The sequence below is a fragment of the Hylobates moloch genome, unplaced genomic scaffold, assembly GCF_009828535.3.
Source record: "Hylobates moloch isolate HMO894 unplaced genomic scaffold, HMol_V3 SCAFFOLD_5, whole genome shotgun sequence".
NCBI lineage: Eukaryota > Metazoa > Chordata > Mammalia > Primates > Hylobatidae > Hylobates > Hylobates moloch.
This window is the reverse complement of record NW_026652280.1, coordinates 112,925,169-112,951,733: the sequence shown is the minus strand read 5'-3', so window position 1 is coordinate 112,951,733 and position 26,565 is coordinate 112,925,169. Positions and strand designations below refer to the sequence as shown.

The window sequence follows — 26,565 nt, the reverse complement described above, 5'->3', positions numbered from 1 at the left end:
AACACACGCCATATTTACAGATATATAAATCTGGTTTCTCTTTTAGTTTAAATTACATAACAAGAGGTCCTTAGTTGTTCCACTATCACATTGTATTAACTGAATAAGATAAAATCTCAGTATACCACACCATATTATTCTATTACTACTGAGGCGAAATAGGACTCTCCTGAAAAAGATTATTTACCTGGTTTTTACTGGGTACTTTTGGGATAACTTTGGTTACAGTTCCTTCAAAATGTTCAATGCTGATATCTTCAAATATGACTGTTCCTTGAGGCAATAGTCTGACATCTGTTGCAACTTCTTTACCCTACATCAGAAGGGGTTGGAGGTGGTGGGGGGGGGGCGGGAACAGAGGAAGGAAGAATCACATAATTTTAAGTGTTTCTTAAAAACATAAACCAACTCTGATCTTAAAAGGCCAAAGATCAAGTTAACTATCTTACATTTCTGTCCTTGATTGTGAATTCCACGTCATCACCAGGCTGTAAGGTTTCTAAGTCTCCCTTAAATTCACTATAGTGAAAGAATATCTCTTTTACAACATCACCTCTTTCAATAAAGCCAAATGCCTCCTGAAGCAAAACAAAAAACCAAGGACATTATTGCCACTCTGTACGCATTTATGATTACAACTTAAAACCAGTAATTTTTGTAAAATTATACTGTAGTCACAATAATATAATTTGGTACAATCTAATATTATCAATTAAACAGCCCATTTTAAAGAAGATAATGTATTAGCAACCAAGGAATTTTAAGAGACTACTTTTGAGGTTAACAGTGAAATATTTTTAAAGGGTAAGATAAAAAAGAAAAAACAAAGGCTGGAGTTTGAAGTACAACCTTTCAAGTGGCCAAAGAAAACTCAAGTTTCTCAAATTTAACACTTACCTTCATGGCACAAACTACTCCCTGACAGCGGGCTTGTTTCTTTTTCAACAGCATAATGTTGCGAGCACTTACAGCACCAGTACTAGGAAAAAAAAATAATTGCAGGGAGGAGTGAAACAGGGATTAAAAATGTATTGGCCTGCTTAGATATGAGTCTAAAGAAACTAGTTTCCTGGGGCTTCAAGAATTCTATCATCACTAAGAATAAATACAGGGTTTATGACATTTGATTATTTTCATATGGCTTTATATGCAAAGGACTTTAACTCCTTAGCCTTCTACATTTGGCAAATATATATATAGGTCATCTTTCTCTGGGACTGTTGTTGGAAGATTTGCTTTTTTACAAACTTACACATGGGTGCATGATGTTCTACTGTTTTTCTATTTCAACAAAAGAAGTGAAATAAAGCCACAAAGCGGATGCTACCAAAGGTGGGGAATACTAAAGTCTTACAAAGGTTATTCATTGAACAAACATTTGTGTAGGTATAATCTGCAGCAAAGTAAGGTACTGGTGATACACAGATAAATAGGAGATGGTGTCTATTTTCAGTGAGTGCTAAATTTAGTAGCAATCTCATTATTTCTGAGTAAACAGCCATAAAAGTTGAGTAAATGAAGTGATTTTAAGAGAACTTGCTATGCTTTTAAAAGTAATGATATTCACCTCCGTTGGAGAATAGAAACAAGTTAGACACTACATGTTGCTTTTATGCCCTCATATTTGTGCAGCAGCGATGTAAATTCAATTTTGTTTTTAAGATAACATAGACTATATAAGACATAATGGTACTGTTAGTCTAAATGTTTTAAGAGAAGACCTATACACCAAGCAATTACTTCCCTTAATTTTTCACGGACAAATAACCCAAAATGTGCTTTTTATTTAAAAAAAATGTTACAGACTAACAAAGACACCAGAAAAATTCTACCTGCTTTTGTAACTTACTGCAGTGAAAAGGCTTTAGAGTCAGATGGGAATTTAAATGCCTGCTATTTAAAAGCAGTAGGAACATCGACAAGTAACTTTGTGAGAACTTATACCTCATTTTAAAGATGACGAAACTTACCAGGTAAGGCTGTTCTGAGATTAACAACTATATAAATTGAGGCCTTCAGACTGTAACTAATAATAACCACACCTACAACACAATCTGATTCCTTCAAGGCTTGCCAAGAAAGAGATAAGGTTCAAGGCAGATAATCCCACAGACATGCTCTTAGGACTTTTCCCTCCACGTGCTACTGGAAAGTACATTACTAGCACTTTCTCCAACTTCCTATTTTAATTTCCTTCTCCTCTTGCATCTCTCATCTCTCCTATCCCAAGATAAAAATAATATTCTCCCTGGGCTTTCTTAACTACATTTTCCTTAACTGTGTATGCTGATGAATTCTACAGCTCTATATACTTTCCCTATAGGCAGGAAACAGACCTTAGACTTACAGGTCTAAGTCTCAGACCTATACACGCAACTGTAGATTTGATATCTCTACCCAGACACATCACAAACTTCTCACACTCAAAAATTGCCAAGATAAGTATGATTCTTTTCCCACCTTGAACATTCTCCTTATGTCTCCTTAGCCCAGTTTATGGTACCATCATCTGCCCAGTATGCCAGGCCAGAAAAACAGTATTTGGGACTCCCTTTAATTCCAACCCCACCTTTATCAAATCAATTAAGACTGATGATTTTATCTTCTCAATATGACTTGACTCCTCCACCCCATCCTCTTAGTCTATCCATATTAGGCGGTCATCTTTCACGTTAACTTTCACATCACTGCCTCTGGTCAACAGCATCCCTACCTTTCAAAAGTCTACCACTTCCACCACCTCCGAAGATCTAAACCAATCACATTTCCTTGTTTTAAACACCGCAAAGATTCCTACATAGAAGAACGCTCAAACTTTATCTTCTGGTCAATTCGACCAAACTTTTGGCCATTTCCCTCAAACATGTCATGATACTTCTTCTAATCACAATGCTCTTTTTTCTCATCTCTCTAGTGACTACATCCCTCCCTCAAAACTTACCTCAAAGCACTATTTTTTGAAAAACCTTCACTGATCTCTAGAACAAGTCCTTTAAATGCCTAACAATGTTTTAATTATCATCTTCCTATTTCTGAGACCCTGCATAATGGCTGTAATACAATATTCATAGACCTCAAATCATTAGTTGATGAATTCAAAGTTCATGAAAACTATCCAGACTTACAAGTTAGGTTTTTAACTCACTTCAAATTTCTTAATGGAGGGGGGGAAAAAAAACCTGCTTAGGTGAGAAAATTTAAAAAAAAAAAAAAGAACTTACTGTTTATTGTTATCAATTACGAAGTTTATTTTATCTCCAGTTTCCAGCTGAACGTTCCCTTCGACATCTTCAGGGGTGTAAGTCAGATAAAACACTTCCTGTGAATTAATAAATCATTATTACTATTTTGGCAGGATGCATATTCACTGTATACTGTGATTTACTTACTTAAAAACCTCTTATACTGGCATTTTAAGCCAAATTTCTTAAAATTAAATGCTTTATGACAAGTCACTTTATTCATATAAACACACACTTCCCCTCCATGGTGCTGATGACTTCTGCGAGTCCACAGCTGAGCAGCAATCCAACTTCAAAAAGCTTACACACGTGGAAGCATTTGCCCAGAGACTATAGTTACATTTCAAAAAAAACAATTGTATATAAGGCATTCCAAACAAAAAAAGCTGGTGTTAGTGCTTAAAAGGAACCAGAAAAAGATCCCCCCCCACAACCCCCAAAAAAGTGATTAAAAGGAACATTTTACCTTAATATTCTAACTAAGGTCATACTTGGGCAAACTAAGACACTTGGAAGTCCTGTGGAATTTTTCTTTTTAAATTTTTTGATTATGCTGCATATGAAGCCTCTTAGAAACCAAATTTAAAACTGATTTTAACAATTGCAGCTTACGTTTTCTATTTTGAATTTTAAAGTACGCTTATAGATCACATGGTGGATCAGGCAAAGGTTTAAGAAAAATACACAAGTTTACCCCATTACGTTCGTAGCATACACTCCCTGTTGGACTCTGACCCGGGGCAGCTGGAGATTTACTCTCTAAGTTGTGAGGAACAGCGCACACAACCTACCATTAAAAAAAAAAAAAATTTCCATTGCTAATCATTTCAGGAGCAGCACTGTGCAATATAAACTGAATTTTAATATCCTCTATACTATACACAGGGATGCATTTTAATATGATCCACAAGAGGATGTCATGCTGCCAAGTTTCAAACTTACAGTACGTAAATTGACTGTAAGCATTGACTCAGGGTTATATGTAAAAACCCAATTGAGTCTTGACCATATTTTTATTTCAGGTCAAGAAATGCCAGTGCTTTTGATTAATTTTAAAATAGTAATCTTTATATACTATAGCTCTCTTTCGTGCAAACTGAGGAGATGGGGAGAATCTTCCTTTTCTAATGTGAAAGATATGCAAATGCAGGGCCCTAAAAAAACAGAAAGCATCAAAGTCACTAACTTGTCCATTCATTCGTTCTTCAGGGAGGATTTCTTGTTTTATCTTCACCAGTTTAACAGCAATGGGTTTCCCAGTCCGCCGGTCCGATGATACTTCAAATTCAACATCATCTAAAATAAATAATGTGTTAGGTTTGTTGAACTAATTTTTGCAAAATGATATATTGCTTCCAAGCTATACTTAACATAGCATTTGAATTGCCTTAGACCAGTGGTTTTCAAAGTGTGGTCCCTGGACCAGCAGCATTAACATCACCTGGGAGCTTAAAAGAAATACTGGACCTAACTCTAGTCCTAGCCAAAGACAAACTCTGGGGATCAAGTATAGCAATCTGTGTTTTAACAAGCCTTCCACGTAATTCTGATACACACAAATGTTTCAGAACCACCATCTTATGCTAAGATAGCCATGTCTTAATCTTAGTTTTTATGGCATTTACACATACTACAAATGAGATGACTTAATCATAACCTCTGGCAAGTTTGGTTTTTTTTTTTTTTTTTAAACTCCTCTGTACCTCAGTTTTCTCAGATGTAAAAGGAGAATAATTCCTAACAAATAGTACTGCCATGAGGATTAACCAAAACAATGCTCCTATAGCATGCATCTTGTTAGCTACTATACTCTTTTCTCAAACATGTTTTTTAAAAATGCAAAGAGGCCTCATAATTTCAGTCCTTTAGTAAGCCGAACACTTTCACATGTAAGAACGGTTTTTTTTTTTTTTTTTTTTTGAGACAGAGTCTCCCTGTCACCCAAGCTGGAGTGCAGTGGCACGATCTAAGCTCACTGCAACCTCTACTTCACGGGCTCAAGTGACCCTCCCACCTTAGTCTACTTAGTAGCTGAGACTACAGGCACAAGTCACCTTCCTCAGCTAATTTTTGTATTTTTTGTAGAGATGGGGTTTTGCCATGTTGCCCAGGCTGCAAGCTGGTCTTGAATTCCTGAGCTCAAGCAAGCTGCTTGCCCTAGCCTCCCAAAATACTGGGAATACAGGCATGAGCCACCATGCCAGGCCTGTGAAATAATTTGTACAGTGTCAGCCAAAATGAATTTCCATATAATCTAAGAGGTAACTTTTTTTTTCTTTTTTTTTTTTGAGATGGGGTCTCACTGGGTCGCCCAGGCTGGGGTGCAGTGGTGGGATCTCGGCTCACTGTAAGCTCCGCCTCCCGGGTTCACACCATTCTCCTGCCTCAGCCTCCTGAGTAGCTGGGACTACAGGCGTCTGCCACCACACCCGGCTAATTTTTCGTATTTTTAGTAGAGATGGGGTTTCACCGTGTTAGCCAGGATGGTCTCAATCTCCTGACCTCGTGATCTGCCCGCCTCGGCCTCCCAAAGTGCTGGGATTACAGGCGTGAGCCACTGTGCCTGGCTTCTAAGAGGTGACATTCTAAGAATTACTTTTTTCAGGTACTACCCAAAATAGTACCTGACAGAATAATCATAAGTAACATTATAAAAGTTCAATATTCCTACTGGCTTAAAATCTTAGGGGTAAACAGTCATCATTAGGGGGAACAACAATGAAATCTTCCAAGCATTTATTGTAAATATACCAAATATAATCTTTCAAGGATTCTACTGGTTTATACAGATATTCTTCAGTAAACAGTACAACTAAAAGTCCAAAATGTTTTTATTTACATAAAACATTTTTTTGAAAAACACTCATGAACAAATTGATATGCAAGACAAATTTTGTGATTACATTTTTACAAAGGAGAACCGACAGATTACCTCCTACTTTTAAGTCTTGCAGGTTGCCATTATACTGTGAACAGTGGAAGAAAAGTCTAGCTTGACGTTCTGAACACTGAATAAATCCGTAAGAGGTTAACAGTTTTTCAATAACCCCAGTTTCACGCAGTGCTGCTGAAGTACCATTAGGGTACCCATTATGTCCATTGTTGTGGAGAAGGTTTGGATCAAAGCTCATCTGTTTTAAAAAGAAAAAGAATATATACATATCTGTACATTATCTCCATAGCATATTAAGTCTGGTTAATAAGTCACTAAATCTTTCATATAAAAAGGCAAAAAAAAGTAAAATGAAGGGAAGATTATGGACTTTATTACTGCAGCATTAATTTAGCTAATAAAACATTTCAGAGGAAACAATTTAAGTTATTATATCGGGGAATTGCCCCAAATTATGGCAGAATTTCCACTTACCAGACAAAAATAGAATTTCTGGGGTTTAATATTAAGGTATAGCAACTACATTAGTAAATGCTGCCTTTACATGAACTGAAAATTATTAAAACAACCATTTCAGAACAAAGATAATTAACATTAAGAGACAGTGACCACAAACTACCAAAGACTCTTAAGAGATTTGGTAACACTATTTTGAAACTTCAGCCAATACCTTAATACTATTTAGTAAGTCATGCATTTGGGAAGGCATATTTCAAGTTAGTAGAGATTAACACAATAAAATGAGCTTTCTATGCAATACTTAAACTAGAAAATTTCAGAGTAATTCATGCTTAGGTCCTTTAATGAAAGACTATCCAAAATAGTGCATTAGAAAACTTCTGAGACAACAAAACTCCAAGACAGCAAAAGCATTTCCATTTTAAAAATGCTGAATCATTTCACAGGTACATTTAATCTTTACCTGAAAGAAACCCTTCACTTTTCACATACTGATGAAATCTGTAACTATCACTTCTTTCCCATTCTTTAGTGAAATAGGAGCTATTTAAAAGCAATATAATGGAATCTGCCTAGGTCATAAAATACTATCACATTGGATGTCCCATTTTCCCTTCTTTGAGTAAAACAACAAAAACTATAAGTGAAGCACAAAATAGGATGAAATCCTTAGCAAAGCCTAGGTCTATAATTTACCACAGTAATGACATTTCTAAATCATTACAATTATGTTTTAGACCCTTTCATTGAAAATCTGATTTATAAGTATCTCCATTTAAGTGGGATGTTGGGCATTATTAATAAAAAGGATATATTTTCATTAGGAAAAAAGAGTAACTAAAATTCTAGAAAGATAAACCAAAGTATGAGTCAACAATATGTGTGATGGTTAAATCATGTAAATCAAAGCCACCACATCTGTAGGTGGTTATGTCCTAATTCTTCTACACTAGCCACTGTTCTGTGTTTAACATATATTAACTCATTTAACTTTCACAAAAGCCCACAAGAAAGTATTGTATCAGCCTCATTTTACCAATGAGAAAACAGACACAGAGAAGTTAAATGACTTGCCAAAGTCAAATAGTAGAAGATTCAAACCAAGAAGGTCTGGCTGTAAACGAGGGCTTCTCAAATGAGAAGTTAAAATACAAAATCAGACTCAGTGGGTATGGGGATTTGAGATTTTCCATCTTTATTAAGATCCAAGGTGATAATAATGCTTCTGATTCTTAGATATACTTTGAGCAGTAAGGCCCTAATCTACTGAAGTTATCTTTCAAGACTGAAGGTGAAAAAAATGATTCGGGAAGTTAGAAGGTGAGTCTGCAAGATATTTCAACCAGAATGAGTGGCAATCTAGGTCATGCTCTTAACACAAAGCAAGGTAAGCTGGGATGACTGCTTTCCTGACTTACAGATCTCTGATAAGTTGGGGTCCTCTTTTGTTTTTTAGTCCCAGATGAGGTAGAAGATGAAGATAAGGGTAAAGAAAGTGAAGGAGGGGCTGCAGGAGAGGGATGAGGATCTGATGACACAGTAAAAACGTTCTCCATCTCAAACAGCTGTCATAACATAGCATAATGTTGATAACTATGATCAATAACAATTTAATGCACATTTCACAGTCAATCTTTATATATTTTTAGCTCGGGTTTAGCGAAATTAAATTAGATTTCTATTGACATAGGAAATATATAGAATTAACATTACTATAAAAGGTGAAATGTATTTTTTTAAAGCCATTAAAATATACAATGATATCGACAATTCTGAAAATGCCACAAGGACTCTTGATGGTTGTTGGAGTGAGACTATTCAGTCCAATTTCTTTTCAATGCTGATCAACTTTAAATAGAACCTATCATTTTTAGTCACTAGTCTCCCTAAAGTAGAGTACACACTGATAATCCAATGGGGTGTAGAAGAAAATAACTGGGACTATTTTTCTGCCCAGAGATAAAAATGAGCTTTTAAAAATATTTACTATGTATTTATAGTCTAGGTTTCACCGAGTTGGTATGTCAGATGGTCTACGAGTTATCATGTATTACTCAGGTATTCTGAGGAAAGAGTGGAGAACTCCAAAAGAGGCTGACAGTGAAGTCCCCACTCATTTGCTCTTCCCATATTACTGTATGCCCGATAAGGAGATATACAAATTTGGTTATCTAGTGTAACTAAACTACCTTCACAAGTAGACAAATGAGGCTGGATGCAGTGGATCACACCTGTAATCCCAGCACAGGGAGGCCGAGGTGGGCAGATCACGTGAGGTCAGGAGTTTGGGACCAGCATGGCCAACATGGTAAAAGCCTGCCTCTACTAAAAATACAAAATTTAGTCAGGCATGGTGGCATGGGTCTGTAGTCCCAGCTACTCAGGAGGGGGAGGCATGAGAATTGCTTGAACCCAGGAGGCGGAGGTTGCAGTGAGCCGAAATTGTGCTACTGCACTCCAGCTTGGGCAACACAGCAAGACTCCATCCCAGAAAAACAAAAAAGCCCAAATAGACAAATGGTTGAAAGATTCCCGCAGAAGAACCTCAAACGGAAGATAAGGCAAGCACATGTAAAGAGCAAGGGAACTGACATTTCTATTCCTAGTACTAGTTCTTCAACCTCCACATTAAGAAACCATCGAACGAGGTATGACAAGTATGCCAAAAAGATCAAGACTATGATACGGACTGTTGCAATACAACACACTAAGTGTAGATTTCCCTGATACTAATTCACGATATTATAAAGCTTTTTAAAATTAAACACTTAAAAACCAGCAATCCAGAACATAGTATTTCTAGCAAGAACAGAACATTTCTGCACAAGTAAACTTTTTATAATATCCCTCACTTCACATTTTTCCTCTTTATTTGTACCACTGTGTTTTACAATGCAGACACAGAATTATAATTACACAATTTGTAAATATATACACATATCAAAAATACATGTTTTTAACTGACAAGCAGTATAAAATCAACTTGAGAACCATTATTCTAGATCACTGAAGGACTTTCTAGCTGTGCTTCTTTCATGTTTGTTTATTTATTTATTTTTGAGACACAGTCTTGCTGTGTCACCCAGGCTGAATTAATTTATTTTTGAGATGGAGTCTCGCTGTCACCCAGCCTGGAGTGCAGTGGTGCGATCTTGGCTCACTGCAACCTCTGCCTCCTGGGTTCAAGTGATCCCTCTGCCTCAGCCTCCCAAGTAGCTGGGACTACAGGCATGCGCCACCAAACCCAGCCAATTTTTGTATTTTTAGTAGAGACAGGGTTTCACCATGTTGGCCAGGCTGTTCTCGAACTCCTGACCTCAAGTGATCCAGGCCACCACCCCAGCCCTGGCCTCCCAAAGTGATGGGATTACAGGCATGAGCTACCACATTTGGCCTCATGTTTAGACTATAGTTCTGATTACTATCAAACAAGAACACAATGATATGATCTGAAATATATATGCCTTAAAGCTGCAAAATACACCCATTCTCAAATCTCCAATCCTGCCACACATCACTGCAGGTAGGAGATAGAAATCCTCTTTTTCTCACCCAAAGGGACACTGAACCAGAATTAGAAAGCATCAAAGCTAGCATTTTCTTTTAAGACTCTTAAGTTGTTCCCCAACAAGAACATTGGAATCTGGGCTCTACTGTTCGAGTCTCGTCTCATCCCTAGACACATACCAAAAGAGTTGAAAAAGCCTTCCCTTTCTCCCAGAATCTTTGCTGACTAGAGCTCTCTTTCCCTAGCCTTTATCCATTTGGAGGAGGCCTTTATTTTATTTTTCCAAAGGGAAACACACCACTCAAACAACTTTATATAAGACATGTGACATGTTAATACTTTTCAAAGAATTCCTAATAATTTGGCTAAACTATATTTTTATGGCATTGCAAATATTCCTTAATCAGCACCATCAAAAAACAAGCAAAATGGAAGTTATCACAAAAACAATTACATAAAAGTAGAAGACAAATGGAAGTAGATAATTTAACAGAACCTTGTTTATAAAAAATTAAAGATGCTAACAAAGGTGGTAGTAGGAAGGACCCAGTAGGTAAATGTTATTTGACTTCTTTTTTAAATAGGGGAAAAAAAAAATCCACAATTTAGTTGCTTGCCTAACAGCAGGTAAAAATGTATTCAAATGAACCGAGTTTAATGTCTTAAAAAATATTTAAAAACCAGTCAGGTTCAGTGGTTCATGTTTGTAATCCTAGCACTTTGAGAGGCCGAGGTGGCAAATCGCCTGAGCCCAGGAATTTCAGACTAGTCTAGGCACATGGCAAAACCCTGTCTCTACAAAAAAAAATACAAAAATTAGCCAAAATTAGCTGGATGCCTATAGTGCCAGGTACTCAAGAGGCTGGGGTGGGAGGATCACCTGAGCCTGGGAGGTCAAGCCATGATCCTGACACTGTACTCCAGCCTGGGTGACAGAGTGAGACCCTGTCTCAAAACAAAAACAAAACAACAAAAACCCCAAAACATACACACACACTCACACCCCTCCATGGATGAGTATATTTGTAAAATCTTTACAAGGGCAGAACTTTCTAGATTTGAAATCAATTAAAAAAAAAAATCACAAGGGACTGATATCTGATTATACAAAAAGCACAAGCTTTTATACTCAAACCTAGGGGGTAAAGTGTAAATACACTAGAGTAGTATTGAAGATTCTAGGCAAATCAGTACAATTAAATTACCAGAATATAAGCTTCTTGAGGGGCAGAACCTTCTATTCAAAGCTAAATCCCTAGATTTTAGATAAACAGTGCCTGGCACAGAGCAGGCACTCATATGTTGAATTACTGATTAAGTGAGCAAATAAATCATTCTTTAATATCAATCATTAAACTTTATATACAAAAGCTCAAAACATTAAACATAAAACCTTGAATTTTTGCAATAAAAAATTTCAGATAAAGCAAATTAATACTTTCATATACCAAACTAGCAAAGACGTAAGATTTTAAAATAATGAAAAACTGAGCTAAGAATAACACACACATCACTTTTATGGTAGTAAATTGGTACAACCTTTTAGAAATGCAATTTAGCAACATGTATCAAAATGTGGAGATATTTTTCTTAATAACTGCATTGCAGAAAAGCTCTCCTGGGGAAATCTGAAATGTGAAAAAAGCTTTATGCACAAGTATTTTACAAATATATTTTTGTAGCCAATTCCTGGAAATAATCTAGTCTAACACACTTTATGGCTCAAGACGTCATTGTAACTTATGTAATGCTATGTGGTCATTGGAAACAATATGTGGGAAATGCTTATTCTGTAATAGGAAATGAGACATAAGATATTTATACAGTATGATTTCGAATGTATTTAAAGACCAGAAAATCTACTTTAATGTTCACAGATGAGAAAACACTTAGCCATCTTAAGGGCACAGCGCTAAAAATGGCAAATGTGGGAATAGAATCCAGTTCTGACTCCATTCTTAATCACTGCCTTATTCATTCAACCACAATTGAGTTCATACAACGCATAAGCACTATTTTAGGTTGTACTCATATAGTAAGTAACACAACAGACAAGTATCTCCAGCCTCATAAAGTTTAGACCTTCTACCCTTTTCTACATATTTACTTTTAAACTGAAAAAGTCATTGACAAAATTAGTCCTCCTTTAATAAAAGCAGAACTGGGACAAATCTCAGGTCAAATTTAAACTTCATTTGTAACTCAAGAAATTGATTAAAGTTCCCTGAAGAACATAAAAGTCCAAAGACTGGCTTTCAGTCCTGACTCTCAAGTACTTTTAACATCTCTGGGATTTTTTCCTCAAAAGTAAAGTGGGAGCACCTAACTGGTTTCCAAGTTCCTTTGGGGAGAGGGGGTGGAAATCTATGCTTTGTAATTTATTACAACATCTAAGTTGTTTTTCCCCCCAATCTGGTCTGCTTGGCTTCTACTGATTCACAATTAATTTGGAAAAGGTAGCCTATTTCACCATAAGATCTTTAGAAAACCCCTCTGTATTCTCAGACATACCTCCCCTTGACTTCCACTGTTTCTTTCAATTTTCTGAACACAACCATTTTCAATACTAATTGCTGTCTTCTGGATAGGTTCTAAGTAATTATTCATTAAAGTGCATTTCACTACTATTCTTAATGTACCTGACCAATATAAAGTACTGAGTGATTACACCCCTTGATTCTGTAGACTGAAGTTTTATAACTTTGTAAAACTAAAAAACATCCCCACCATTTCTTCACAAATCACATTAGCAAAATCAGGTTTTCTTTCAGTTCCTCCGTAATGGATCATTTGTTCCTAAATAAAAAAACTATAACGTAATGCTTTTAAAATGCCTTCTGTTGGTTAATCTAGTATTCCAATTTGGTGACTAATTTAATTTTAAATTATCAGACTCTGTGTAGTTTATCTTTTAATCATTCATTCTCCTACCTTAATACCTGTCTCACAGAGTTGTTGAGATGGTTAAATGAGTTGCTTCATGTAAAAAGCCTAAAATAAGTGCTTACGTAGCACATAGGTACTCACATAACTACTTATTAGGTCTCTGAAAAAAGCAGGGCAAAGATAGCATCTGGCAGCATACACCTGGAGACTTCTCTAAAATCAGTCTCTTACTAATTGCTATCCATCCAACGTTTCTCCATATTGACCATTATGCTATCATGAGCTACTCTGCCAAGTTTTTTATTCACTGGCTCTGAGGCTTTTGCTAGGGATGAAAAGTAAGCTCAATAGTTCCCACATCTGACTGAAAAATCAGGACATTTACAGTTCCTGTCATAGGTCTCTATTTGACTACTATCACACACCTAGCAACTGCCAAGTAATCCTGTTATTTTCTCACTCGTCTGGGGCCTCAGTTTTCTCTTGCTTTGCTATGTTTCCAGTATGAAAATTATTGAGTTCAGCAGAAAAAAACTAGGGGCACGACAGGAATTTTCTAATTTTGCTTTTCTTGTCTGTCACCTTTAGACTACCTGGATCAAATCATTCACCAAACACTTCAGGTCTATTTTCACATGTCAAACAAATGTTTTATAAGCCTTATTCTTTCTTGCCATTTTATGGCTAATTCTACCCTTCTATATATATTTGTTCCTAATTATGTACTATTTTTACTGATTTTACAAAACCCCCCTTTAAAATCTGGGGGTTCCACTGCATTACCAAATGTTTCCTTAGCTGTGTGCCCCCTTTAACTGAACTATTTCACATGTACAACCACGACCATGTTTTACTGCCAATAATCTTCATCCCAATTGTGGTTTCTTTGTAAATATGTAAACATGTAATTTTTAGACAGCTATGGATGCTTTTATATATTAAAATGTTCATGTAGTAAACTAATATTCAGAATACAAAGATTACACTAAACAAAAAGCACTTCTTTAAATCTATTTCTATAAATCATGTCAATGAAATGAAAGCCTTAATATCTAATCTTGCCAGGCACGGTGGCTCACGTCTGTAATCCCAGCACTTTGGGAGGCTGAGGCGGGTGGATCACAAGGTCAGGAATTCGAAACCAGCCTGGCCAACATGGTGAAACCCCGTCTCTACTAAAAATTAAAAAAATTAGCCAGGCGTGGTGATGCGTGCCTGTAATTCCAGCTACTCAGGAGACTGAGGCAGGAAAATCACCTGAACCTGGGAGGCAGAGGTTGCAGTGAGCCAAGATCACCCCACTGCACTCCAGCCTAGGCGACATAGCAAGACTCTGTCTCAGAGAGGGAAAAAAAAAAAAAAAACTAATCTTTTATCCTTCAGAACATAAAATTGTGGTTTCAATTTGTGTTACTCTTCCTTATCTAATCCAACAGAATCCACAGCAATTAGTCTAAAATTATTTTTTAAACATCAGCTAAGGTAAGAATAGAAAAACTAAATGGTACAATTACCTTAAAATTAAATAAGTGTCTGTTTATGAGACATAGATAATTTAATATTACTGTAGTTTTTAGTTGTTAAGGAATAATTCTAGTGCACAGTAAGGTCATCAACACTATTACATAATCCTTCAATAAATTGGAAATAAAGTCCTAAGTGCTTCTTGAAATAGCAGTGAAGCTTTTGTAACTGAATGACTATTTTCATTCTTCATTTTATTTGACCTCTGTAGCATCTAAAAAAATGTTTACCATTGACTTCTTGAAATTATCTTTGGTGCTTCTTCCTGACTTCTTCTACTTCTTTGCTCTCTTCATTGGTGCTTCTTCCTTTATTACCTATAAACTGATGACTCCTTTCTGAATTCCTTTATGTCTACTAACTTTAGAAAATCTGGAAACTAAAGATTAAAAAGGAAAATTGCTCTTCATAAGCCTACCCTCGAAGTTAACCACTGTTTAATATTCCATACTAGTGTATTTCCTTCAACTTCAGATAGCTATCTAATGAACACAATAGATTTCCTTAATATATTTTAATATCAGTAAGTTACTATTCTAACTTCCCTATTCCTATGAACAATGAAGGTTTCTAGCTTGGACAACTGGATTTGATAAAGCCATTCTCTCCACATTTATCTTCAGATTCAACTGGTCTCCAAGTCCTCACTTCTACCATCAGAACACCTAGCACCTACCTTTTTCTCTACCTACACCTCAGCTTTTATCTTCCTTATACTTGATCCACTGCTTTTGACAGGTCTTCCCATCCTCAGCCTTTCCCTCAAAAGTGTCACCATTGGTCTTTTAAAGGTACACTTCTGAATATTACTTTAAAATGTGAAGCAATAAAGCTCTCTTACTTTTGGGGGAAAAACCCTTAAGCCCTTGCTTAGAGACATCTGATGGCTCTCCTACGGAATAAAGACAAATGTATTGGGCCAAGCCTCCAGCAAACTTCCCTTTCATAACTCTCCCCACAAAATTATATTCTCTACTCTGTTCATAATGAACAACTTAATATATACCATGTGCTTTCATGTATCCCTGAATCTGCTAATTCTGTTACCTCTACACCTCTAGCAATGTCTCTTCTCCCTCTTAACAAGGTACTACTCACCTTCAAATATCCCTTTTCTGTAGGCTTTCTTTACCCTCCTCCTCACCTCCAAGGGAACGGGTTCAGTTATATTCTTAATATTTTATTAGTATCTTTTAGCCTATATTAAACAGTGATATTGTGTAACAAATTGTTCTAAATCGTAAGTCCATTAGTATCTTATTCATTCGTTATATTTCGGCACTAGCAATGCCTAACAATACAGTAGGCATGTCAACCATTCATTCACCAATATGCACTGTATACCATTTACAAATACGCACTGCAAATGTAGGTATGGATATAAAGTAAGGTTCTTCCCTCAAGAAGCTAACACTGAAGACAGTGGAGAGAAAGAAACAGACGTCAGCAGCAAATATCACCAAAGTTTCACAGACCCTCGTAGAAAGACTGCAATGCACATTCTTATTTGAAATCCTAACTTCTAAATAGTACAGACAGAGCTTCTCTAAGAGACCAGTTAAGTCGAGAGATCAGCATGTATTAACATAATCTGGGGTGAAAAATCTGTTTGACCATAAATACTGTCCTTATCTAACAAGAGATAGTGTTGATATTTCATACTAGTTGAGAATAGAAAAACTGTCTTCTGAATACCTTTAGAAAAGAACAAATAAAGATTTTATATTTAACCAAATAATCAGGAAATCTAGAATTATGGAACTGATTCTTAATAGGAAATTACAAACCTACCTCGCAGTGATAATCAAATATTGCACTTTCAGTAGTATTTGCTGATTCTTCTTTTTCAGCACACGTTTGAAAGGATGAAAGTTGCTAGTATTAAAAAAAAGAGCGAGAGAAAATGATCTACCAAGCTAATAAAGAATACAACTGCTGCTGTACCGGGCAATCTCACAGTACAGCACTGAAGAAAACAAAGACTACTAGCAGCGTTGGGAAGTGCTCTTTCAAAGCTGTTGAGTAGGCACAAACTTCTTGTTTCAGATCAAGTGTTGTGTCTTCAACTTAAGTGTACTCTTCTTTGGTCTTGTTAGTTGTTACGAGGTTTGTTCCTTGCCTGATCTGAACTTGAAGCAGCAGTTTCAGGTGGTAAAGTCTGTTCTGTTACACTTCATACTAGAGGTAAAAAATGAAGATATTAAGTATAACATATATAAAATAATCAGGGACAGTGGGGTGAGAAGAGGGACAAACTCATTTCACTAACTTAGAATCATGGGTCATGCAAGTAATGCAGAAAACTTGGAAGCATGCTCATTTGATGTTGTTTAGAGCAATCTCTCAAGTACTAGCAACTACCTCCTTTGGTATCTCATACCCAAGACCTCATATTCCATAGTCTTTATTGACCTTATTCCATAGTCTTTATTGACCTCTTCCCCCAAATAAGCTCAGTTACATGGCATAATATTTAATTTAGTGCAAGTATTTTATAAGGATCTAGCTCTGTGGAAAACATAAAAGAAGTCCCTGCCATGACAGCATAGACGATCTTGCTGAAAAGATTTATACATGGAAAAAAAAAAACAGAGTATAGGACCAAAATGCCAAAAATTATTTTGCTCAATTAGTATCTAGTTATCTATTATGTCACAGACTATCTAGAACTATTACTCATTGTTTATCCACAACTGCATGTCCATCAAAGCAACCAAGGCTTTTAAATAAAAGTGGAATTTGAAGTGAACCTGGAAAATCAGGCAGAATTCTAGAAGAAAATAGCTGAGTATTCTAGGCATGAAACAGCACACGAGTCAAGAGAGAATATGCCACTAAATTCTAAGTTTCTTCAGAGCAGCGACCATGCATTCTGTGATTTTCTACGCCCAGCATCAAGTGAAATCTTCTGCATGAATGCCTGTGGCAACATGTGTGGCTTGTTGTTTCAGAGGAAAATCAACAGGCTAGCCTGGCTAGAACAGAGAGCTGGGCTGAAGTGAAATAGGATATGTAGTGTGACAGGTGTAGTGCAGCCAGATTATGAAGCATTTCAACGTGATGTAACAGGAAACAGTGCCTTAGTTTTTGAAGAAAGTGGTATTAAGTCTTGAAATCCTAAAGGAGATGATTTAGTAAGCAAACAGAAATCTCATTTGTACTGCTACAGTAAATAGATGAGAAATGTCTATAGAAGAGAAATAAAATGTATTTATCAGTAAAAATCACATTTCTGCTTTATATTAGCTATAAAATAAACAATTATTTTGCACTGACTCCAAAGTTACAAACTGGTGTTAACGAAAATTATTTCTACAGAGAGAAGAAAAAGGTGGACATGCTGAGAAGTGGATATTTGAAAACGTCAGAAGAATGATTATCAGGTGAGAGGTCAGAGCTGATTAAATAGCTCAGACCAGAAGAGCCTAATCGCAATCACTGGTACTAGTAAATACCATGAACAAGTTATTTAATCTCTCTAGGTTTCACTTTCCTCACATGTAAAATAAAAACTCAGTAACAGCTGATCTGGCCATTTTCTATTCTCTAACATCCCATGACTTTATATTGTTCCTTCAAATATCACATGTTACATACACTTGTCTGATCTTTCAACTTTATTTAGATCATTCTCTTATTACCCAGACTAGATATATGTCTTAGGGTAATGGTGCTCAAACACTTGGGAAGCTTTAAAAAAAAAAAACCTATGCCCAGCCCCCACCACCCAGAGTAATATAACTGGTTTGAGGTGGGGCCACTTTAACTATCTTGATTCTTCCCCTCTCCATCGCCATACCCAATGTTGCAAGTTGTGTTAGTATTTCCCTCACGGTATCTTTTGTGTTCATCTCTTGTCCTACTAAATGACGTATTTTAGCTCAGGTGTCTAATATATCCGCCAACTTCCAGTGTGCACACTTTCCATTTTCTGTCACATACCACCACCAGACTATCAAAAACTTGAATTTTGGCCAGGTGAGTTGGCTCACGCCTGTAATCCCAGCACTTTGGGAGGCCTTGGCAGGAGGTCTGCTTGAGCCCAGGAGCTCGAGACCAGCCTGGGCAACGTGGAGAAACCCCATCTCTACTAAAAATACAAAGAATTAGCCAGGCATGGTGGTATATGCATGGAGTCTCAGCTACTTAGGACCGGGAAGTCAAGGCTGCAGAGACCAAGATAGTGACACAGCACTACAGCCTAGGCGACAGATCAGAACCTTGTCTCAAAAAAAAAAAACAAAACAAAAACCCTCCAATTTCATTTCTCATCTCCCCTGTCAAACATCTTCAGTTATTTTTCCAACACTCTAGATGGGAAGTTTTTAATCCTGGCTATCCACCCGTCCCCCCCCCCCCCCCCCCCCCCCCCCCCCCCCCAGCAACCTTAAACAAACAAACAAAAACCAACAAAATCAAAGCCTGAGTCCCATACAAAGATTCTAAATTTAACTACACTAGGTTAGGTGCCAGGCCTTGTTATCTCCGCCTAACCCCTGCCCCAAGTGTTTCTGACTTCCAACCAGGATTAAGAACTACTATTCCAGGTGTCCCTATTCTACCTTCCATCCTTACTCTCTACTGTGTTCCAGTTCTCCCAGAAGTCCATTACCTCGCCTAATCCTTAAACACAACTCTTGGGAGATTCCTGAATTCTAGCCACCCTTGCTTATATGGGTCTTCCCACAAAAAAAATACTATGTTGTGATCTTCAAGGTGACAAAAAAGCCTTTCTTGACCATTCCAGCAGACTCATTAATTCCTACTAATGAATGGGGCAGTAATATCCACTGCCTCCATCAAGCAATTTGCAGCAAGTGGTACCAAGCAATTTCTATACTTTGTTTACTTCATGTTTTTATGTATCTTGTTCCTACAATTCTATTTCAAATTTCTGAGAGGTAAACTCAAATTTCTTTATCACAGCCTCCTTTCGCACCTAATCCAGTGCTGCCATACACAATCAAAGGAAAAAGGTAGTTGATCCTTAATAAGCAAAAGGACACCACAATTCAAGTGTAAACAGTTATACCACCTTTAATTGTATAAAGTTTTAATTATCCAATCAAGAAATAATCTCTTCTTTAAAAAATACAGACTGTGTATATTGGTTTTATCTTAATGCTTTAGGTGTACTAATGAACCCAAAGAACTCAACATGGAGAAAGCAAGTTATCTTGAAAAACTTGAACTGGATTAACCCAGTCCAGGTTGTCGTATCACATTAAGAACTGTCAAGTCCAAGATTCAGTAACACAAAAAAAGAGATTTCTGGAACTGAAACTCTGGAGTCCTGCAGGGCCATTCTTAGGCACTAATGAGGTCTATTAGGAGCTATCAAACGAACCCACCAACAGTCATGAATAATTTACTGGCCGAATTAACATCTTCACAGCTTCTGTAGTTAACTAAATGTTTTTCAATTAAATTAACACTTACTGAAGAACTTCAAGGTATTGGTCAGGCATTTTAATATAAATAGCTATCCACTCATGCCCCGATTAACATTAATTGGTGCTACTAACCACCTCTTTTGCCTTAACCCTAGGAACACAAATGCATCTCCTCCATCCCCCTAAAAGCTTGAAACTTAAGTCACATGAAACACTGGGTATTGGGCTGGGGTGGTGGCTCTCGCTTGTAATCCCCAGGACTGTGGCAGGCCGAGGTGGGAGGAATGCTTGAGACCAGCCTGGGCAACATGGTGAGACGCTGTCTCTACAAAAAATTTTAGAAATAACAAATAAATTCACTGGGTGTGGTGGCATGCACCTGTAGTCCCAGCTACTCGGGAGGCTGAGGCAGGAGGATCGCTTGAGTGCAGGAGTTTGAGGCTGCAGTGAGCTATGATTGTGCCACTGCACTCTTGCCTGGGCGACAGAGTAAGATGCTGACTCAAAACAATCGCCCCCACAAACCCACCATAGGGTACCAATAAAAACACTAGGGAACAATTTAAATGTGTATCTGAGAATCTCCCTGAGTGCTAAGTAATCAACTCCTTTTCCCTTTGCTCAGCATGGAAATAGTATTATTACTTAATCACTGCAATCTCCACCTCCCGGGTTCAAGCGATTCTCCTGCCTCAGCCTCCCAAGTAGCTGGGACTACAGGCGTGTACCACCACGCCTGGCTGGCTAATTTTTGTATTTTTAGCAGAGACGGGGTTTCGCCATGTTGGCCAGGCTGGTCTCGAACTCCTGACCTCAAGTGACCCACCTGCCTCAGCCTCCCAAAGTGCTGGGATTACAGGCGTGAGCCACCGCACCTGGCCACCACCTGTTTTATTTCATGTCTTCCTCAGTTGGCTGTTTTACCTCAAAGGCCTAGCATAAGCCATTACATAGACGGCACTAAATCAATAGAGGTTAAACTAACACATTTATGTGGTAAGTAATCGATCTAAAATGTATCACACTACCTAGTTTATTATTTTGAAAGTATGTGCAGCACTCACTTTGGGAAAAGTTAATGAAAGGCTAAGCCAGTCTACAAAAGTCTGCTCATCTAACCCACTTCCTTCAGGCAGTATCTTCTTTTAGGCAGGAAAAACAAAGACCAAAATAGGTAGCACAGGATTGAAAAGTTTCTCTATTGCCTGACATTTCATTGAGCACCACATTTTATAACTGAAGTGCTTAATAGGTCTTAATTCATTTTTGCTTTAGGATCTAAGGTAAATAATAAAGTCTACATAATTAACCAACCTAAGTCACCTGTTGAGTAAAAATAAAAAAACTGATGCAACTATCTTTTTGCATCTGTGTAGTAACAACTGTGCTAGATTAATTATCTAAACAGCTACTGAGGTATTTAAAATTATCTGTCACTTAACTGCTTATACATACACCCAGAAGTCTAATACTTTTAAGCAGGACAAATGGCAGTGTGGGAAGATGCTGAAGAAACACTCTAGACACATCAGAAAACACCACAGACCAGCAGTGTCCAACAGAAATACAGTGTAATTATAATTCTAGTAACCATATTACAGTCAAAAGAAACAGAAGGAATTTTAATTAAATGTCTTATTTAACCAATTATATCCAAAATGTTATTCTCTACAGGCAATCAATGTAAAAAAATTGACAGTTACATTCCTTGAAATCCAATGTTATTATACAATCACAGCACATTTCAATTCAAACTAGTCACACTTCAAGTGCACAATAGCCACACGTGGCTGGCGGCTACCATGTTCCACACAGTAGGTATAAACTGAGCAGGGGTCTAAAAAAGTACTATTGTGCCAATTAGCAACAGGAAGTAAATGTAAGGATCTTGAGCAAAGATTTTTCACTAATAAAAGTAGGCAGTATCTAGCACAGAAGCTTGTTACTAAATTGGAGAAACAGAAGTGCAAATAACTGGTTATGTACCGGCTGTAGCTGTAAATCAACGGACAGCTTACATGTGCAACACAGGGAAACTGATAATTTTCAGCCACACAGTTTTACCTCAGCATAAAAGGACATTAAAATATTAAAAAGTTTTGTGCTGTTTTTAACTAGGTACCCACACATGCAAGTGGAAAACATTCTAATATCAAAACAAAGGAATTTTTAAAATCCTGACTGGGCAGAAGGGATTTAACAGCAAGTCACTGTCACCATAGCAGTTTCACCACTTAAAACAGTCTAGCTATTAAAGCTTACGAAATAGATCTCAAAGTGCTTCCTCTTCTGTTTTCTGCAAAGACAAAGCTAAGAAGAAGGCACATCAATTATTTTTGTTTACTTAACAAGATCAAGATTTTTAATCTCATTTTGCAATACAGTCCTGAAATTCAACTCCTCAAAAATCTGTCCAAAAGAACATCGGTCCAAAATTTCCATGTTTTAACTACCTTGTCGAAAGTATGGCTCTCACAACAGTTTCAATAGACTTAGTGCCACTGAACTGTACAATAAAAAACATTGGAACACTAAATTTTATGTTATGAATACTCCAGCATAATTTGATATTTTAGCATTTTGTTTAAAACAAAAATCGATGGCCCTACACGATGTGTCTTCAGGTGGGGGAAGGGAAAATAAGCGTAGCGGGTAAAGCCAGACTGCACGTCAGCTTTCACACTTTCAATTTTGACTTGCTAGGACTTTACCAGATTTTCACCCACACTCGCTGAAGGTCACACTTAAGTCAGTACTTACAAAAAAAAGAAAACCTATCTTCTGTGCCTCAAATACTTTAGTTTTCAACTCAGCTGCTATAAATACTCATCTCGATGGTAAACATCCAGAACAGCTGCAAAACCAAACTATTACCTTCTCTTTTATTTTAGTCCCAGGGCTAAAACGAAACAAAAAGAAGGCCGAATATTTATCTAGCTTTTATGACTCAGGTATATGCCTATTGAAGTATATAAAGCCCCTCCTTACCCACACCAAGGATATCCATTATTGGTTAGTACCAAAAGAAAACCAAGGTATGTATTATAGTGCTCCTCAATGTAGTATCAAGAATGTTTGCCTTTTGTTACTCAAAATGAAAATTACTCAGCATTTTAGTATAGAGTAGCTTATATTTGTGGGCTATAATTTGAAACCTACATTCTAAAAAACTAGGTTAGTAGCAGTGGCTGAGAACTGCCAGTTCATACCAGCCTGATGAAAATTTAAGCCTCTCAAAAAGATTTAACTACCACAGTGCCTTTGAGCATTCTCCCTCTCCGCCCTGTCTCCCAACTGTTTAAAGAGCACCATATTCTTTTACTCATTTAAGGTGCAAAACACGAAAATTAACTTGCCCAACAACGTTCAGATTTTCTTTGCAGATTCATGCCTGTTTCAGGGAGCGTTCTCTGCTTCACCTGAGTTAAGCAAGACGGCCGCCATCTGGGTGTTTCTAAGGGAAAACCTTAAAGCAAAAGAACCTTGGCACTAAGATTTCGTATTGATCAAACAGCATGGTAAAAATCTGAAGCTGTCTCCGAAGGGGGAACTCTAAACAATTCTACATAGAATGACGAAGCCAGGCCGTTCATTGCACAATGTGGGTGGGCCAGGCGCTGACACCATGAGAACTAGAGGAGGTGGAAGGGAGGACACTACTGAACTTTCAGGGTGCACGCCCATTCCCCAAGATAGAGGGGTGGGAGCCACGTGCCTAAAAGATTAGGGACTGGTTCCCTTTCTCAAGACGCCGAAGGGGAGACAATGAGGGGAAGGTTGGGTGCTGAGACCCTGCTCTAGGTGACTGGAGTAACGATGTCAATTCCGCCACACTACTGTGCCAGATGTGGCTGGGTAAAGGTGTCTTTAAGCACTTCCCCTAGATATCTAGACGGAGCAGGGTCTCAGTCTATACACAAAGGCGGCGCCACTGCCGCACTGCGCTCTGGTACTGGTAGTCAGATTCCCAAGCAGGTAACGGCCAGGAAACTACAGGGTCCAGAGTCAAAGTAGGCCCCTCTTCTCGGTCTCAGGCTCTTCCAACCTCACACAAAGGACCGCGCCACCACCCCCTCGCCCCGCCCGCCGGGACATGTAGTTCCCGTTTCCTCAGCCAAGCCGCAGATGGGGAAGCAGCCAGACTACAGCTCCCAGCAGCCTCCGCGCCCGAGCCCCGCACCCTCTGCCTCCATCTTGGCTGCGGTCGGAGCCTCCATTTTCGCTCCCTCCCCCCACTTTAGTCACCACCACCACTACCACCACGCGCAGCCGGCTGGCCTCAACTCCTCGTTTCAGCTCTCCGACCTGACGTGAGGCCCAGGCAGTTGAACGGGAGACGTATGAAAAAGCCCAGGGCAGGGAATCGGGGTGCATTCTTCGCCACCTAGAGCTCTACGAGTGCCCACCTTGACTCAGAAGGCTTTCCCGTTAGCCTTGGTCTTATTCTCAGCCCTTCCCCTGGGTTTTTGCTACCCCCAGTTGGACCCTGAGGTCGTACTCACCCCAACAGCTCAGCGCCCCCTCTCCAGCGCCGCCATAAGCAGCACGGCCCGGTACGTAGGAATAAATCTCGCTTCTCTCGCGAGAGTTGCGGGCTCTGAGCGCGTGCACGAGAAGGGGCGGAGTGAAGCGTACTCTCAATACGCTTGCGCAGCAGGGCTGAGTGACGCCAAGCTGTTTGCTGCACTTAACCACAACCAACATGGTGGCTGCATTCTCTTACATTCCTTCTTGGGTGTGCTGCGGGAAGCAATCTCGGTGTTTACTGACTCCTCCTGGACACTAGGGGTGGCGGGTGGCTTTAGGCGTCTCTAGTCTTTGAGCGTTTGAATACGTTTTTAGCCCACAATAATGGGGTAAACCTTGAAGGCGAACAATTCTGAGGGCATATTCAGGAGCCATAAAAAATGATTTATCTTTTCCCAGCAAAAATCCGGAAGGGCCTCACGCTCGTTTCTTCTCATAGTGCAAGCATTCTTTCTTACGTCTACTGTTATAGACGAATTTCATTAGGATAGAGTCAGCTTTGTAGCAAGGTAACTTAGAAATCTAAATGAGACCTTTGTTTTCCACGAACAACATTGCAACAAATGCACAAGAGTGAGCAAGGCTGCATAATCACTAAACAAAATGAAACAAATTCAATCAACTGACCTTTCAAGTTACCAAAGATATTCCTGTTGTGTCAGGTAATCAAAGAGGGTGAATCAGTAATTAAAAGGTTGAAATAAGAGCAAAGAGATGATTCATCCAATGGGGGAAGAGGGAAGGAGAAAAATGGGTAATTATGACCACAGGAAGTTCAATGGATTATCCTCTGTCAGACAGTAGAGCATGCTCCTCTGGTGAGAGGAATGCTTTCCCCAAATTTAGTGCTTCTGTTTTCACAGGTTCACTGGCTCTCTCACTTGACAGTATTGGATAAATAATGAGCAGCCAGTCTTCTAAGAACTCTCCTACCCACTTTTTGCTTACAATACATTTATTTGACATGTTGTATGTGTAATCACTGGGAAGCATACAATTGTAAAGAAAATCGGATATAGACTTGTCCTCAAGGAACTTTTAGTCTAGCATCATTGATGATCACAAAAACAAATCTAAACATACACAGTGGAATAAGTGCAATGAAGGAAAGATAACCTTCAATTCAACCTCTTGAATTCTAAGAGGAGGCCGTGTCCCATTTCTGTTCAAAAATTTCCTCTCCACCTTTGTTGCTGGTGTCCAGTCTCATGTATAACACCTCAAAACTGCCCCTTTGCTCTCTTTGATGCCTTCCCACGCTTTCCTAAGCACAAATATTTGCTTCACTTTCAATGCTTTCATAGCTCACTCTATAGTAATTATTAGTTTTAACTAGGTAGTAATACTCCAGCACAGAGCTTATGACATTCATCTTTGCATCCCTGGTTGTTGACAGTGCCCGGTCTCAACAACTCTCAAAAGCTTGTTGAATAAATAGCACTGGACAACAGTATGATAAGTTGTTAGAAATTGGAATATATTTCTGGGAAAGTAGAGAATGTAAATTTTTTTTTTTTTCAGATGGAGTTTCACTCTTGTTGCCTAGGCTGGAGTGCAATGTCATGTTCTCGGCTCACTGCAACCTCTGCCTCCCGGGTTCAAGCAATGCTCCTGCCTCAGCCTCCTGAGTAGGTGGGATTACAGGTGCACACCACCACACCCGGCTAATTTTTGTGTTTTTAGTGGAGATGGGGTTTCACCATGTTGGCCAGGCTGGTCTTGAACTCCAGACATCGTGATCCACCCGCCTCGGCCTCCCAAAGTGCTGGGATTACAGGTGTGAGCCATCACACCCGACCTAATTTTGTATTTTTAGTAGAGACGGAGTTTCTCCATGTTGGTCAGGCTGGTCTCCAACTCCTTACCTCAGGTGATCCACCCACCTTGGCCTACCAAAGTGCTGGGATTGCAGGCATGAGCCACCACGCCTGGCCCAGAATGTAAATATTTCAAACCAGCTGTTTTATTTAATTCACCCAGTTCTTAAATCGAAATTTCCCCTTCCTGCAATACAGCTGGTCTATGTATTGTACTCTAATGTTATAGAGAAACTATACCAGGCTCTTGCACTAGATATGAGGTCATGTGAAACTAATTAGGTAATTAGGTAATTCTACTTTTAGCATACATTCT

General features: G+C 38.3%; 1 protein-coding gene across 2 annotated transcripts in view; it reads right to left on the bottom strand.

Moving 5' to 3' along the window:
• The window catches only part of CSDE1 (cold shock domain containing E1), a 41,095-nt gene extending 16,607 nt beyond the window's left edge, over nt 1-24,488 (bottom strand). The window contains exons 1-9 of one of the 2 annotated variants that reach the window (XM_032154907.2): nt 24,408-24,488; nt 16,304-16,690; nt 6,175-6,373; nt 4,429-4,538; nt 3,937-4,029; nt 3,222-3,319; nt 898-979; nt 450-578; nt 188-313 (exon numbers count right to left, since the gene is read on the bottom strand). In XM_032154907.2, coding sequence (XP_032010798.1) covers nt 188-313; nt 450-578; nt 898-979; nt 3,222-3,319; nt 3,937-4,029; nt 4,429-4,538; nt 6,175-6,373 — 837 coding nt within the window. In that variant the 5' untranslated portion in view covers nt 16,304-16,690; nt 24,408-24,488. The remainder of the gene's footprint in view (nt 1-187; nt 314-449; nt 579-897; nt 980-3,221; nt 3,320-3,936; nt 4,030-4,428; nt 4,539-6,174; nt 6,374-16,303; nt 16,691-24,407) is intronic. The other variant, XM_032154908.2, reaches the window with a different exon arrangement.
• Between the last annotated feature and the right edge of the window lie 2,077 nt (nt 24,489-26,565).